Source organism: Osmerus eperlanus, chromosome 26 (assembly GCF_963692335.1).
Source record: "Osmerus eperlanus chromosome 26, fOsmEpe2.1, whole genome shotgun sequence".
In the NCBI taxonomy this organism is placed as follows: Eukaryota; Metazoa; Chordata; class Actinopteri; order Osmeriformes; family Osmeridae; genus Osmerus; species Osmerus eperlanus.
In genome coordinates, this window is record NC_085043.1 from 3350205 (window position 1) to 3368205 (window position 18001).

Genomic DNA, 18001 nt, shown 5'->3' on the forward strand with positions numbered 1-18001 from the left:
ATTTCTAGCCACTGGGGGACCAAAGGCAGGCTAGGAGAACTTATATTAATGTTAAATAACCTCATAAAGTGACATTTTCATGCCATGGGACCTTTAAAGCTTGGATAGGTTGATATGTTTGAGTTAGGTAATCCACAGACTAAATAGAATAAATAAGGTAATCTCGGGCATTGCATTGTGCACAGGATTAATTGTTATTACTTTGACCTGGTTAATCGTGATTACATCTTTCAGGCTGTTTGGAAGTAGGGATGCAGCAATTCACTGGTTTTACTATTAACCTCTATTTAGAACGTCTCGGTTTTGCAACCCTAAAGACTCAGCTACATTGTGTTTCTGTTCTCACCCTCAAAAAAGAGACATTATGGTACATATATTTTCTATGAACAACCATTGCACAGAGGGAAATTAAGAGTTTGCAAACAGTTTTGGAGAATTCAGATCCCGTTTCCCCTTTAGCGCGCTTGTGCAAAATCATGATGTTTTCTTCTGTTGCTATCTTGAGCTGATAGTATGTGATTTAACATTGCATGTGTTAGTTTATAGTCTACTTACCACCAGCATAAGGTACATTTATAGTTGTTTGTTAGTTAATTTCCAAATACAGGTTTCAAAGTAATGTATTGTTTTCAGAGATTTTATTGCTCAATTGTTAGTTAGATGTACATACTAATTCTATCTTTTGTCCCTGTGTAACAGCTAATGTATCCCAATTACAACAGAAAAAGCCTAGTTCTTAAGGAGCATTCTCTTGTTTGGACGGTCGTTTATATATTAGTTTATTGTTATTAATATTATTATTATTGAGTGTCATTTTTAATACAACCTCAAGGTTTGTTGCAGACACAAACAGTATATTGCACTGTACGATAAGTAGCCTGCGTTATTATTTTAGGCTAGTCATCGCTCCTGTTTCGCCCGCTTGACAAAAATGCTGCCTCCCCCTCCCTCAGTTACGACGCACTAAATTCTAACAAATATATTTTTTAGACGCTACACATGTTATACATCATTGGAAAGCTACGATTCTTGTGCTTCCATTGAAATAAACTAATTCAAGATCAAGTCGCAATAGCAAGCAAAGTCAACGTCTTTTTCCGGTGAACATTCCTTCAACAATGCCAAAGAAAAAAGTTTTACTCACCCTAAGTGGTTCAAATAGGTCCAGGTGTGCAAATCATGCCATCAAAACTTGATCTGCTTACAGTCCCAAGGGTTCAAAGTATCTAACCATGTAAAGTAATTCGTCCAAATCCAATGTTTTACGTTCATGAATAGCCATTATCCTTTGTTTCATTATGCAAGTTAGCCGACGGAAGAAACAACTTGTTCACATAAAAGTGTTCTTTTCTCCGGTTAGCAACGGAGTATTTACAATATGAAGGCATCAAAATGTCCGTTGAACCCTCCCCTTTTGATTGACACCTTGTTTGACCCAATAGGAGCTTCCATGCCCCGTTGACAGCCCTCTAAAGCCAACTAGGTCTGTGGGTCCTGCCCCCCCCCCCCCCGCAATATGGTTGACAGAATCAGTGTTCTTTGTGCGCCAATCCTTGGAATCAGATAAAGCACTCCAATGTGTTCATGCTTCAGTTTTTGTGTTTCAGTAATACTAATTAGGGATTTAGCTATTATATATGATAGTTATAAGTACCACCTTTCATTAGAGATAACAATTATGAAAAATAATACCTTTTTATCCTGAGTATTTGACCTTGGATACAAAGGGTCATTTTGGAGTCTCCAAAAGGCCCTTTTAGAAAATGCCTGATGTACTCTTATAAAAACATGTGTCAAATATGAATATATTGTGGTATTATGTTTGACTTTTGATTTGAATTGGGTAAGGCTTCAACCTGTGGTCCAATTTAGTCTTCCAGCTAATACCTACCACCTCTAGGCCTCTTCAGGCCTCTGTTTTCAAAACAAAATCTAGGCGGAAATAGAAATTTTCACTTTCCTTGTGTTCAAGCTTCTATTACTCAACATTAGTAGGACTGACAGGGGTCCTGACAACAGGGGACATAACTTCAGAGTGTCAGCTTTCAAAAGAGATCATTTACATGCATGTACTCCAAATGGTTCAAGAACAGCTTCCAATTTACTTTGGGTATGCTGTTTAGGCGTTTTTAGGCACATTTAACAGGAGGCTAGGGATGGGGATTTGACATGATTTCACTATTCGAATAGTATCTGAAATGATTTTTGAATATTCGGATAATCTATTTTTATTAATGCGGTTCTGTTATCTAGGCTAGTTAGCCTGACATGAAGCAAAGCATACAGTAAACACATGAACCACCACACATTCTGTCAATAATTGTGACTGTTAAGATAGATTAAATAAGGGTTAAATAAAGAAAACAAATGAAATATCAATTTATTGACGAAAAGACAATGAACTTGAGAAAACGCTGCGTCTTCAGACGTAGGCTCTTAAACTTGGTGGAATAACGCTTAGCCTATTATTATGTGAAATAAAAAGTAAAAAATACATTGGACGAAATTAAACACATTGGGTAGGCTATCCTTGATAAAAACGAAAGACACGCATGGAAAAAATATTGCATATTAACTTGGATATTAACTTGGAACCAGAATCCTATAGGATACGGTGCGCCACCACACAAAGGATCTGAGGTTGCTATGAGGTACTGCTTGGCCAGGACACTAACCTTCTACACTAACGGATTCAAATAAATAGGTCATTATCAAGCTCAACCAAAGCCTGATAACGACCCATTCATTTGAATCAGGTGTGTTGGAGCAGGGAAATATATAAAACATGCAGGCTAGGGGGTCATAAGGACCAGGATTGAGAACCACTGACGTAGTGAATTAATAGATTTGGTCCCTCAATGTCCCTTTTAAAGGGGTAATTGAATGTTTTTTGGGGGTATTTCACACTGTTCCTTAAGGTCTTCGAATAGGGTATGTAACATTGTTTGGGCTGAAAATGGCCCGGGTGCTGTTCCATGCCCCCTTGTGCTTCCTGTGAAATTGTCCCAGGAATAAACGCTAGGTTTTCTCCTTTTATGGTATGCTCATGAATATATAGATGAGCTGCGTGCTGATTGGTTGGTTTTCAACGAGTGAAGCTGCGGAACAAAAACACAACACTCACTGAAACATCGAAGGTGGAGACTTGAAATAAAAACGTGCAAATAAATCTATTGTGTCTACACAACACTGTTTTCAACAGATTGACTAGATATCCTTTGAAATGATAACGTTAGTTGTTTCCCCTTCTGTTGTCGAAGCAAACGGGATCGACTTAAGGCCGCAATATGCTTCTCCGACTCCGTTTACGGATGGGCGGGCTTAAGTATACGGACGGATACGGATGGATAGACTGCGTTTATGGTTCTCCGTAGGCTGTGGGTGCTGAAAACAATTCACTGCCAGAAGAGTAGGTGGCGCAACGTTTTTTGTCAAACGACCTTAGAGAAACCGTCTTTGTGTGCAAGTCGTCGTCGAGTGTTTATTTACCTAGGTTATCGAGAAGTCGGAGCAAATTTACAAATTAGCCGTTTCATCAATAAAATACTCAAATTTTCAGCAACTACACTGCCCATTTCTTGTCACTTTTTAATTCAGATGCTGATTTACATGTACTGTTTAGCTGAAATATGAATTGTGCAAACTTGCAGCAATGGCGGTCAAAGGATTCTGTTTGTCCTGTTGATCACGGCAACCCCGCCCCGCCCCCGACGCAAGTGGTTCTTAATACTGACCAATCACAGCCAAGGGGGTCTCCGTAACTATCCAAAATTACGACGGATAGTTAGAAAATTCAGGAGGTGCACGTCGAGCTCTCCGGCCTCGGAGAGAGGGCGTTCCCCGTAGAGGAGGGCGTTCCCATGTGTCCGTTTTTTGGAAAACGGAGAAGCATATATCGGCCTTTACGTGGGTAACGTTACAGTTTAGCAACCAAACTATACCGTGATTCAACTCAGCTTCAGTTAGCTAGATATCTTGCTGAAAAACAAAATGATAAATAACCTGACAAAGATCTGGACAAACATGCATCGTGAATTGTAGATTTACATGACAACATGGGTTATTTATTCGAATGAAACAGTCAGGAACATGAAATAACGTGTTAGTCCCATTGCCAATAAACTAAGCTAAATCATCACACATTCTACTTATGCTCTTGCATTAGCAAGCTAAACTAGTTTACATGCCTACAGTCTAGGTGTTTTCGCTATCTAGCTGTTCTTGCATTTCTTGCAAATCAGCGTTAATAAAATGCAAATGAGCTAGAGTCTAGCTAACATTGACTCGACGGGCATGGCTGATGTTTGTCTATACCGTAGTGTAGAAGATCCGTGTGCAGTTCGACCCTCAATTACACATTTGCTCGAACCATTTCACCAAGGACGGTTTTGAAAATCTGAGACAATGTAAAGTAGGATTTGCTATGAAGCTGTTGCTGAAAAGAGGGGCGTTCCGACCTTATGTTCATCACAACCGCAAACTGTAGTATGATTTTGTCGGTAAGCAAACAGCAACAGCGGCTTAGCAAATCCTTCTTTAAATTGTCCAAGGTTTTCATTCAAAACTGTCTTTGGTGAAATGGTTCGAGCAAATGAATAAATGTGTCGAACTTCACAGGGATCTTCTCATAGAAAAACATCAGCCCTGCCCGTCGAGTGTTTGGTTCCTTAGGAAGACTCTGAAAAGTGTCAGCATTCCCAGTACAGCCTGGAACACTGCATTTACGATGGTCCATTTTCAATATACTTTAAAAACTTTCAAACTCTCTCCTTTGTTGTTCGCGTGGAAGTACACAGAGCAGCGCGCAGCTAAACTAGTGTCTGAGATCCTGGGCCAGAACACCAGCAGGCTGGTCTGTATGTAAATGATAGGGCTTGACAAGGGATATTTTTCGAAACCGATCGTTTTACAGCTGCAGTTTCAAGTTGTGAGATTTTGATAGGAAAGAGGTGTCAATGGACTTTGAGGTTCACTGTATGTCCATTTTACCCACCGAACTGTCATTATTCAACTATGACAAGGTAAAATCGGTTTTGCAATCAATGACCCCTTTAATGTATAGTCCACTCAAGTCAAGTTACTTTCAAGATTCCAAGCATTTCAATGCTTACACAGCTCTTTCACCACCTCAAGAATAAGCTTACATTTCCTTTAGCTTTCTAAGATGTTGTAGAAAACTAATTTACTCATATGTAGTAACTCACTTGACTCATTAATATCTCTGTTTCAGAAATGCATTTATTTTTGTATCCGCTTTCCAAAATGTACTTCATTTTACCATTACAATTATTGTAGAGGCAAATGTTATAACATAAGAATTGCGCTTACCTGTCTACTCAAATGGCTATGTAGTGAAGCAAATACATGCTGTACATATACATCTTATTTATGTTATGACCGTCTGAATTACATACTTTTGCAAGGGAGCCCTTGCGACATCTGATAGAAAACCGAATCGCAGCCTTGAAAGGCAGGGACAAAATGGCCAAATGCGCATCCAGCAGCAATTTAATAAAAACAGGAGGAAAATGGGAAAATCCCGGTGTGATTTAATACAAAAAAGTTTAAAAAAAAGTATCCTCTGGGTGATAAAACACAGACACATCTAGGATAAGTCAAGAAAGCAGGATCCTGGATTTTGATTGAGTGCAAAGGTATATTAATTTTTACTATTCACTGCATTAAAATGACCGGTGCTCTGCGCTTCCAACACAAAAACAATCACACTCTGTGTGAAGGTGTGAAACTGTTTACAATCTTTCAAGTGGGATTTCTCTGCTAGAGCATTCCAGGTTTACCAACATTCAGATTTTTTATTTCAATGTATGACAAATCATTTGAAAGATTACGATCTGCATTTAAAATTGAGGAATGACCTTGGCTGACTTAAGCACCTTTTCAACAGATAATGTCACATATGTTTCCTTTTTCCTCCTCTTGCCTGCTGCAATGCCACCGTTTCCCCTTGGGGATCAATAAACAACCTTCTGGGCAGCCGCTGAGTTTAAAGTCTGTGTAAAGCAAATTCAGAAATTTGCATCTGAACACATTATAAATGTATTGCTTAAACATGTTACAAAGACTGTAATACTGAATTGTGGAGTTAGACCATTTATTTGTTTAGGATTTTTTGAGTGAGGCTGAAATCATGCCTCAATGTTGCAAAGGAGGCACTGAGCATGGCCCCTCCCCAACACTATAGTAACTTGTGTGTTAGCATCAGTGGTAGGGCTGAACGATTTTGGAAAAAATGATAATTGCAATTATTTTTTACCAATATTGCATTTGCGATTATTTATGCGATTATTTTTTTAGATTTTTATGTTATGTAATATTCAACAGAGACGGGCGAATAACTGTATAGTATGATTTGGTCATGTCAGACCAGGGGGGCGGGTCAAAATAATTCCTTTGTTAATAATTCATTACACAGAACTTTATTATATTTAATATGAATCAAAAATGATTCACACCTTCACATGAATTCCCTTGTCCTGAGACCTGCTTTCTTACCTGCCTGTTTCTACATATGTTTGTCCACCTCACCTGTTGCTTCAGCTGGCTCTCTCACAGCAGCATGTTGGATACTGTCTTCCTCTCCTACTCTTCAATGCCTAACGAATCTTTCTTTCTCTCCCTGACCATGTCGTTATGCTTGAGCAGCACTGGTCGAAGCCTGAAAATATTGTAAAAAATGTGTGCCTATATGCAGGTAGCAACGTTAGTGCTAAATAACAATTTAGCTGGTCGGCTCCATGACGCCGCGTAAGTAGGGCTCGTGAGACTGCTCACAGTGTTTCCTCCAGGATTTTTTTTAGCAGTGGCACTGCTAAGCACTGCTATTGCACATATTTTTGTCCTATATCCTTAAAGACACCGTACACTCATAACGTATGTTCTAAATGGCATAAATGCTGCCAGTTAATAATTGACGTAACAACTTATTGTAAATGGTCAGTAGCCTAGCCTATCGATTAAGGTAGGCCACTCTGAAGCATGTAGCCTACACTGTCTGCTTCATTTGATCTTGATAGGCTAAGAATTCTGTAGCAAATAATAACAATAAACCCACATTTATTAATTAAAACTACTTCAGCATAATAATGCACCTAAAATACAAACGTGAACAAGGGCAGCAATCGCTATCGAATCAACATACGTGCAACTTAGCTAGCAGGGGAAGAATACAAACACCGAAAATCAACAGTAAACGTAATTTAAATTTGCAAGAACTATAGACTAATACAATAACAGGCTTAAATGAACTGACAACATAAGTTATATGACTTACAGTTCTCAAGGACGCACACACGCAATCTAAACTGCCCCCCCCCCCTCCACATTGTATCTCTAGTCCTACCTTTAGAATGTTTTCTTTCTTGATTTTCTGGCAGAGAAGTCCTTAATGAGGCCGGTAAAATCCAATTTGCGCAGAACATCATTTTCAATGGACATCAGAGACAGGTGATTGAGTCGGTTTTGGCCCATCGTGGATCTGAGTCTATTTTTAATTAGTCCCAGTTTCGAAAAAGACGCCCCGCTGGCGTTGGTTACAGGCAAAGTCATAAATAGCCGGAGTGCTATGTCAACATTTGGAAACACTGATTGTAGTTTCCTTGCTATTATATGTTGCAGTAGTGACCTTCCTGAGGTGTCCTCATTTTCTTTGACGAATTGTCTGAATTGTTTTATTTCGTCCACAAAATCCTCCTCTAGATCACCTGCATATTTGTTCTGCAGATTAGCTGCTCCTAAGCATAGATCTTGTTGGGGGATGGATGGGATCTCGTTCAAAAACCCAAATGTCTGCTGAATTCCTTTGTAGGAGTGATACCTCCTATCTAGCTCGTTAACGAGACGATCTATGACGGAAATAAAAACTGCTGTTTTGGATTTGTCACGGCCTGACCTTTCATAGTCGGGTTCACTGGATTCATCCGCTTGTTTTTTCCTTTTCCTGTGTCTGCGTGTCCACTTTGTAGACTTGGGACAAAGATGGAGACTTGTTTTTTGTTTTTTGCATCACTCTCAAACTTGTCAAAATCTTCTCGTAGACTGGCTACATAATCCCTCAACGAGCTGACCAAACTAACAGCATTACATAAATCCAGGTCAACTCCCTGTAAAGCAGTATTAGTCTTGTGGAAACGCTGCAGTATGTTGTTCCACATATTACACAGAATGGCATTCTCTAGTTTGTCCATCTTCACATACAGTGTCCTGGCTTCATCCCGTGTAGTAAGACTTTGGTTTGTGTCATTACTGATCTTTTGCAGCGACTCCTGGATTCTGGCATAATTCTGTTGCAGTGCTTTTGTCGCTTGCGCGTGACAGGGCTCAACATTAACATTTTTTGGCAGTGGGTTTGAAACTTACTGGCCCCAAGACAATTTTTACTGGCCCCCCCTCCAAAAGTTGTAATTTATCATTGTTACAACAAAACCAAAGACTTATAAGTTGTGTTATTCTGTTAACATGTTTAACCATTTATTAAACACATCCTGGATATAAAAAGAACAAAAATGAAATCACATTTCTAGTGATAAAAAATTTAAAGGTAATAGTCAGCAAAACAATTGACTTTTAACCTCAAACGTGACGTGCTCTCTTCCCTGCTGACAGCCATCTCTCTGCACAACTGAAACCTCTGGTCCGTCAATGCTAATATATAAAAGCTTCCATAGCATTTCATCAGTATGATACTAAGTACCCAAGTCGACACCATTCTTCTGCTGCAGTTCAATAGCCTGGGGGAACGAGGCGAACGGCTGGCCCGTCTTAATTACGTGATATGCCGTTGTTATAAATCGTGCAATAACACGATGGGCATCTACATTTAAATTCCTGACCAGCATAGTCAACGGCCTGGAAGATGGATTGTCAACCATCCGCTTAGCTGTCACGCAAACCAGGTGCTGTCTGCTACTGCTAGCATGGCTGGTCAGGTATTGTTTTCGAAAATTGTCGGTGCCTCTGTAAAATGTAAAAATATCCACTTTTGTCTGCTTTAGAAGGGAACATACGACAAACGACACAGTGCATCTTCGTTCCATAAAAAAGTTGCTTCCGTTTGAGCTCGTAGCTCTACTTTGCTGCCATCTTCACTTTATTGTCTCGCGCCAGTCTCGCGCCAGTTGTTAAAAAATGTATCGAGATTAGAGAATTACAATTTGACAACCACTCGTCACTCCTCAACTCTTGATTTGCCAACTGTGCGCCCCACGAGCTGCAAAGTTATTTATGCATTTAGCAGATAGCAAAACATATGAAGGATGTTAACTTTTACAATGCAATTTTTTTTTTCAATCAATAATTTGCAGTGGCCCGATCGGGCCAGTGAGTTGCTAGTTTAACTGTCCCGACGTTACTTTTTACTGGCCCCGGGCCATCGGGCCATCGTTATTGTCGAGCCCTGGCGTGAGCTGACCATCTAGTGTCTGAGAGGCTTTTCAAAGTCTCAATCCTCTGGTTGTCATTTGGCTGTAAACCTGCTGTAATTGTCTGCCAACGGGATGTGGATTTGGAGGAAAAATTAGTCTGTACCAAATTTTTCAAAATCCTCCGTCTCAAGGCAGCAGTTAACATTATTAACACCCACTGTGTGTGCAGCGCACGGTACCCACTCGATTAATGGGTTCACCTGTTTGATACGCGCTTGTAGGCCACTGTAAACACCAGACATATTGGCTGCATTGTCGTAACATTGGCCTCTGCAGTTACTGATATCAATGCCCATGTCCTGTAAAACACCAAGCACAGACTGGCAAAGCGACTCTCCTGTATGACTTATGATAGGCATAAACTTGATAAAACGCTCTAATGCAGCCATCAGGTGCCACATATCGCATGATGAATGTGAGCTGGTCGGTGTGCGTAACATCAGGAGTGGAATCAACACTGATCGAAAAGTACTTTGCCATTTTAATTTGATTGGCTATCTCTGCGAGGACCTGTTCCCCCATCAGTTCAATAAATTCTAGTCATGTTGTCGACGAGAGGTATGATGGCGTTCCCTTTCCAGCATTGCCATATTTTTCTATATGCGCTTTGAAAAAGTGATCAAACTCGCTGATAACTTCCAGCACACCCATAAAGTTCCCATTATCCAGTTGCCCAAAAACTTCACTATGTCCCCTAAGCGGTAGTCCTCGCTCTGTTAAAAACTTCACCACCGCAACCACCCTCTTTAAAAATGTTTTTATAACGAAACGCAATATGTGGCGGCCAGTGTTGATTCTGTGGCGCACCACCACGAATTAGTCTATGTGTGGGAAACACTGCATTTGTGTGTAGATAAGAACAATTTTCATGTCCCATTATTTTAAAGCGGCAACAATAATTTACAATGGTAGATTGCAAATGGGCCTAAACTATGTTTTGTAAAGAAGATGAACGTAACTAATAAACACATTTTTGCATCTATTCAAAAATGGGTCAAAAGAATCATTAGCCAATAAAATCACCAATGAAAATTGATCATCTATGTGTGTAAGGCGAATTACTGAATACTCAAACTGTAGTTTGCGATCAGTAGGACTATTGCAGGAGCTATTGAAATGTTCTCATAAACAGTTATCCTGGCAAAAGTTATTGTTTTTTATTTATTGACAGCGCACAGTCCAAGTATTGCAAAAATGAGAGAAGTGTATTAGTTTGGAACTTCTAAGCTAGAAGCTACGATCTCTGCTTGCTCTCCCGTGTATCCAGCCCTCAAATGTTTGCTCCCTGAACATTAAATTGGACTGTGGCTTGTGTGTTTACATCAACACAAAATGGTGCAAAAACTCTATGCTAGTTTCTAATTGGGCTTTTGCTCATCGCTGGTGGAGCTTATGACTGTTGTGTTCACACTCGTAGTTCGTTTCTCTTGAGTCTTGGATCTCTTGGTCCGGACCAAAAAATAAAATGTGTCTGTAGCCTACATTTAGTCCTGCTACTGACAAGCTGACCCGCTAACCCAAAACTCCCTTTGCCGGGTCGCTACACTACTTTTGACTGGAGACATCGAAGTGATTGTCAGCTGACAAAATGTTAATAATATCGGGCTACGCATTCATAAACTAACTGCAATCTAACCTGCAACTTGTGTAACATCCTTTATGATAAATTAGATTTTACTGAATGATTGAAGGGCTAAACAACAAACGCTCTAATGAAATAATCACTGACTAACAACACAGACATAAATGACAGATTGACAAAGGAACGTTCATTTTCCAACTGTGCCTTTGCTCGGTGCAAGAAGCGCCATCTAGCGACCAATATGTGTCAGTAACATCGTCCCTGTCTCAAGACTCGGGTCATTTGACACCTGCGCTATATGTAGGAAAAACCTTATAGCGCCGGTAGGGGTCAAATTGACCCATTAACTTCCTCTGGAGATTTTTTTGCTGAAGTACAAGCCTTGTACAAGCCTTTGCCCCGTGCAACAACCACCATCTAGCGATCATTACATGTCAGTAACAACGTCCCTGACTGTTGACGTGTGGGTCAATTTATAAGTTATAAGCGTTATAAGTAGGGGAAATGGATTGGCGCTTCTAGTGTTAATTTAGTAAGTGTCCCAAAATAGCTCAAGCTCCATGCTACTTTAAAACAATTTATGTAATCTACTGTATAATTTAAGGTGGTCTCCCTGAGGATTTCCTGAGCTCGTTGGAGAAGGACGTAGAGGACAAGCTGAAGATCACCCTGAAGTACCCCCACTACTTTCCCACCATGAAGAAGTGCTTTGTTCCAGAGACCCGCAAAAAGTTGGAAGAGGCCTTCAACTCTCGCTGCAAAGAGGTGAGGTGGGTTACAGGCAAAATTCACAAAAAGTATTAGGGCCCTTAGTTTGGGTTGGCTTTTTGTATTTTATTGACTAAAACAGGTATTTTGAACGCTAAACTTTAGTTTGGGTTTTTATTGAAACATGCACAACAAACACAACGAAAATAGTTTTTGTTCCCCCTACATGGTTAACACTAGAAGCTGGGGTCATTTGACCCCAGTGAAGAGAGAATATTATTTTATTTTCGCACTCGATCAAATTCCAGGACCCTGCTTTCTTGACTTTTCCTAGATATGTATGTGTGTTTTATCACCCAGTATTTTTTTTATGTTCAAAATCACACAGTGAAAGCTAATTTAAGGCTATTTTGCTCATGTTTTGGTTTATTTGCGCACTCAGACATTTGTGACACGCTGTGGTGAAAATGAGCTGTTGTCGGTATTCTGTATTTTGTATTTTACTAGCCGCAAATCCTGTCTGAAGGCGTGAAAAGGTCTATAATCTTTCAAGGGGGATTTCTCTGCTAGAGCATTCCAGGTTTACCAACATTCAGATATGCGTATCTTCTTCAACAAAATATTTGAAAGCTTACAATCTGCACTTTCATCATCTGTAAAAAACGGAGAAATGACCTTGGCCGACAACTGCCGGAGCATTTCACATGGTATAAGATAAGATATGTCTAGCAAAATATTTATAGTTTATACATATATATATATACAAATGTAAGTGAATTCTATGAAGTGCATTAGCTTCACATGGGCTTTGTGTGTTGACTGCCAAGCACATGTCTTATGTCATGACATAGCGGGAACAGTAATTGTAATCGTAAAATTCAAATATGTTTTGTAAAGCGTATAATAATAACATAAATTAATTTAGCATATTCACACATGAGCGAAACTAATCTTATTATATTACTTTGGTAGTTTGCAACTATTTTGCAAATGTAGGCTCAACCATTTATGAATATAATAAGGTAGGCCTAATAAAATGAGATGACGGCATGAATCTGGCCGCAATGAATGCCCATATATTGTACAAAAAGTGTGTGAAAGTAACAATAAGCTAAATGAAATTTACTCTTAAGCTGTAAGTATATATCAGAATTGAATGCTTGGAATGTTGGGTAACTGGATTTGAGTAAGCTAGACAACATTTGAAAGTAAATGTAACATCAAGTAAGCCTATAGCGTAGAATTTCCAAACAAATTACACATGGCTCCAATTTTTGCAATACTTGGACTGTGTCCTGACAATAAATGAAGAACATTACATGTTTTGCCAGTATAACTGGATCTACAGACCATTGAAGTTTTTTGATATCCCTGTGTGTTTATACTTTTGACTGGGGGAAAACAACGTGATCTTTTCAGCCGATAATAATTGATAATAATGGGCTACTATAGACCAACTGCAGTCTAACCCGCAACATGTTTGACATTCTTTAGCCAATGAATTACCTTTTGCAGAATGATTGATGGGCTATACAACAAACGCTCACTGACTAACAACACGGAAATAAATGACAGGTTGACGAAGGCACGTTCATTTTCCAACTGTGCCTTTGCTCGGTGCAAGAAGCGCCATCTAGCGACCAATATATGTCAGTAACATCGTCCCTGTCTCAAGACTTGGGTCATTTGACACCTGCACTATATGTAGGAAAAACCTTACAGCGCCGGTAGGGGTCAAATTGACTCATTAACTTCCTCTGGTGATTTTTTTTTTCTGAAGTACAAGCCTAAACTACAAGCAGTTCATGATTTGAACCTAGATGCCAAGTGTAGTGGCTGGCTAGTGTAACTAATCTGACATTTGTGGGGAAAGATTTACTGGGTTTTTTAGGTATTTCACACTGTACCCTATGTCTCCGAATAGGGTATGTAACATTGGTTGGGCTGAAAATGGCCTGGGTGCGGTTCTATGCCCCCTGATGCTTCCAGTGAATTTGTCCTGGGAAAAAACGCTAGGTTTTGTCCTTTTATGGTATGCTCATGAATATATAGATGAGCTGCGCGCTGATTGGTTGGTCTACAACGAGTGAGCTGCGGAGCAAAGACGCAACACGGCCAACAGCACTCACTGAAACATCGAAGGTGGAGACTTGAAATAAAAACGTACAAATAAATCTATTGTGTCTACACAACACTTTTCAACAGATTGACTAGATATAATTTGAAATGATTACGTTGGTTGTTTCCACTTCTGTTGTCAAAGCCAACAGGATCGACTTAGGTGAGTAACGTTAGCACTACAGCTTAGCAAACAAAGTATCGTGATTCAACTCAGCTTCAGTTAGCTCTAGCTATCTTGCTGAAAAATAGATCTGGACAAACATGCATCTTGGATTGTAGATTTACATGACGACACAGGTTATTTATTTGAATGAAACACAGTCAGGAACATGAAATAACGTTAGCCCCATTGCCAGTAAACGAAATCATCACACATTCTACAGATGCTAGATACAGGATACGTTGGCATTGCTAATAACTGTTAGCGACAACATCATACTACAGCTTGCAGCTGTGATGAACATAAGGTCGGAACAGCACCTCTTTTCAGCAACGGCTTCACAGCAAATCCTGCTTTACATTGTCCCAGGTTTTCAAAACTGTCCTCGGTGAAATGGTTCGAGAAAATGTGTAATTGAGGGTCGAACTGCACAGGGATCTTCTCATAGACAAACATCACAGACCGTCGAGTGTTTGGTTCCTTGGGAAGACTCTGAAAAGTTTCAGCATTCCCCCTGCTGGCACACTACATTTATGACCGTAGTCCATTTTCAATATCTTTGAAAAACGTTCTTCTTTGTAATTCCGTTGAAGTACACAGAGCAGCGCGCAGCAAATTTTGGGGCGTGACAAAGGTACAGACCAGAGCCAAAAAAAGGTGGAGCCTTAAAAAATTTAAAAATTTTGAAAAAGCCACCGAACTGACGTCAGTTCGGTGGCTTTTTCAAAACCTACCGTTTTACAGCTACATTTTTTAATTGTGAGATTTGCATAGGAAAGAGGCGTCAATGGACTTTGGGGTTCACTGTACATTTTACCCACTGAACTGTCGTTATTCAACTGACAAGGTAAATTCGGTTCTCCAATCAATGACCCCTTTAAAGAAAGACCAGCAATTGCTCTTGGTTTTCTCTTGGCAGCAAACCATTGACTGATTTGACTGTGCTTTCCATACACTATACCATTGCTATTAAACTGATTAATGACAGAAACAATAACTTGAAAAAACCTTACTGTAGTCCTTGACAAGCTGGTGCTTGTGCCAGCTAGTGCCAAGCTTGCAACCAGGTTGGATTTTCATTAACTTGTATCTAGGACAAAGATAACCAGTCAGACAAAATTGCATTTAGTCAGCAATTGGGCAACATTCCAGAGCTATAACCAGGTAACAACCGTAGATACTAGATTGCCACATTTATATATAAATTACACTTTTTATACAAATTACAACAAATTACACTGATTTAATTTGGGTGCTGGGACGGGGGAATATTTAGTTAAAATAGCTGCAAAAGAGTCTGCACCAACTCAGTGTGGCACAGAGCTGCTAATATCTGACAGCGCTGTTATTCCAATAGGCCAGCAAATAGACAATATTTGTACACTTGAAAAGCACCAATGTCCTCCAAGGATCAGTGTATTTGCAGAAGACTTTCTGAGTTAAGGTGTGTAGCTGTTACTCTGGGGGGAGACATTGAAGTTATGTCCTAGTACTGTAGATTTCTTGAGGTAAGCAACCCATATTGCTCACCAGCAAGTCAATTTTGTTGACAAAACAATCTGCTAGCTTGTATTTAAATGACCTGTAACTGGGTACAGAAATATCTGAGTCTTCAAATGAATGGATTCCAACCTTCCTTATTTCTGTCATTCTTTTTATTAGGAGAACTCAGCCATCTTAAAGGAACTGGTACAGCTGAGAGCCGAAAAAAGTGCCCTGCTTGGCTTCAGCAGCCATGCTGACTTTGTCCTGGAGATGAACATGGCAAAGTCTGGCAACAAGGTGGACGCTTTCCTAGGTGGGTATTTCTGATTAGAGAAAATTAACTTAAATTATTAGAACATTTTATAAACTTGGGGAACAGCTACAGCAGTTATTTACATTTAGTCAATGGACAAACATAGTTGCTAAATGTATGTTTGAATAGGTTCTTAGTACACACATCTGAAATTGTTATTATTGTTTTAAGTTACAATTTTTTTTTTGTTGTTGTTTGATTAGTCAAGTCTTCAACTGGTATGTTTTTTTAGAGGAGCTGGCCCATAAGCTGAAACCCCTTGGCGAGGAGGAGAGGGCAGTGATCCTAAAACTAAAGGAAAAGGAGTGTCTGAAGAGAGGCCAGCCCTTCAATGGGGAACTGTATGCCTGGGACACACGGTATTACATGACCCAGGTAAAGAACTAAATTGCCAACTGATGCACACAAAGGGAAATATTTTGCTCCCACTCTGCTCCATTTTCTCTGCTCAATTTTGCTCCATCTGCAAAGTTTGCCATGGAGTAGCCTAGGCTTGTCATGGGTGTTTGGGTGCCCATTAGAGTCGTGCTGCTCCTCCACCCAAATGGCCTCTTCATCAGCGATTGCTTTACAGAACGTAATTTACAAAATCACAATTTGAATAAAGATCATCAGTCAACAACCAGGGCATCATTCAGCACAGGTAAATAGGGACCATTTGGGCAAAATGTTGTTTACTGCTTGGTAAGTAAATGCCCATAGATGTCATTGTCAGTGGGGGATGTTGAGCTTGTCCTTAAATATATATATTTTTTTAATGGTGAACTTCCATCTTGGTCAATAACTTTTATAAGCATTTCAAAACCTAAAACTTGTGATAGACGTTGTCTTCCGTAGGAACTCCCTAAGAGTACCATCACACAGGGGCCTGGGTTTGAATCTGACAAAGGCCATTTCCTGCATGTCTCTGTTTTTTCTCTCAATTATAAAGCAACTTAACGTTCTCTGCACATAATTGTGCAGAGAATCATTCAAATCATTCAAGCCTTCGGCGAGAGCACAACCATTGTTCTTTCACATATATATTATTTTTCTTCTTTCTTTTCCCACCCCTAAGCATCCCTCAATATTTGGGCTACATAGACAATGTCGGTGTCAAAAGGTTCATCTTGTTAGCGATTGCGTTGCTTGTATTTTTTCTTACGTTCCGTTGCACAGTTTAGGATGAAATTAAGTTTTTGTGCCAAAAAGTGCCTTGTGTCAACAAAGGGAACTCAGTGCTAACGTCAGCACACGTTAGCAGCAAAAAAAAAATGCTTTTAAATCTATGTAATCTTTATAAATTATAAGTATGCATTTTTATATAAAATATACTGAAATATCAGTTGTAAAGATTTCATTAAGAAACGGACCCCTCTGCAACCGACGCAAGCAAGCACACCCTACAATTTCCCCAGAAATACCCTCTCTAGTTTATATTGTGTAGTTGTTGCCAATTTATTGAATCCATGGATTACTTTCTTCAAGATATGGCAAACATTTCAAAAGGCTTGTATGCAAAGTCTAGCGCCCTTGGTGTGCAAAGTGCATTACTTCTGCATTGCATCTTATATTTAAACCTTTCCTGCCTAAACCAAAATGCAGAAAATTCAATTTGCTGTTGGAATATGATATTGATATGCATATTCATATTTATTTTTATAAATTTGTATATTAAATCATACACCATAACTGTTTATAGTATACCATATTGAAGAGAAGAACTAGGGTTTTTGTAATGATATAAATAAATAAATACATATATGATTACTTAAGGCAAATCAAAATGTATCAAGGAGATTTCAGGAAGCCATTTTTTTTTTCTTTTACAAAAATCTTCTCTGTTTCGCCATACTTCATCAGACAACTTCATTTTCAACCACTTTAATTACAAGATAGAGGAAAACTTAGAGCATATGAAACTAGAGAGGGTACAATTTCTGGGGAAATTGAAGGGTGTGCTTGCTTGCGTCGGTTGCAGATGGGTCCGTCCCCTTAAGTTTTTCCCTTCTAGTGATATTTTCAAGCATTTAGCTCATACTCATATTGCATAATTCATTAAGAACCCCCTTTGAAACAAGCTGATCCCCCTTTGAAACAAGCTATTGTAACAACGTTGTCACCGGCAGTATTTCAGATGGAATCGCGATTCAAACAGTACCATCTGCTAACTGAAAATATGCCCCCAAAAACTTAAATAAGCTTGACATTTA

At 39.4% G+C, this 18001-nt stretch overlaps 1 protein-coding gene across 1 annotated transcript in view; it reads left to right on the top strand.

The window, feature by feature from the left end:
* thop1 (thimet oligopeptidase 1) overlaps positions 1-18001 on the top strand; it is a 91472-nt gene that overhangs the window by 23353 nt on the left and 50118 nt on the right. The window contains exons 6-8 of the mRNA XM_062452669.1: positions 11627-11787; positions 15674-15809; positions 16042-16184. Of these exons, the coding sequence (XP_062308653.1) occupies positions 11627-11787; positions 15674-15809; positions 16042-16184 (440 nt within the window). The remainder of the gene's footprint in view (positions 1-11626; positions 11788-15673; positions 15810-16041; positions 16185-18001) is intronic.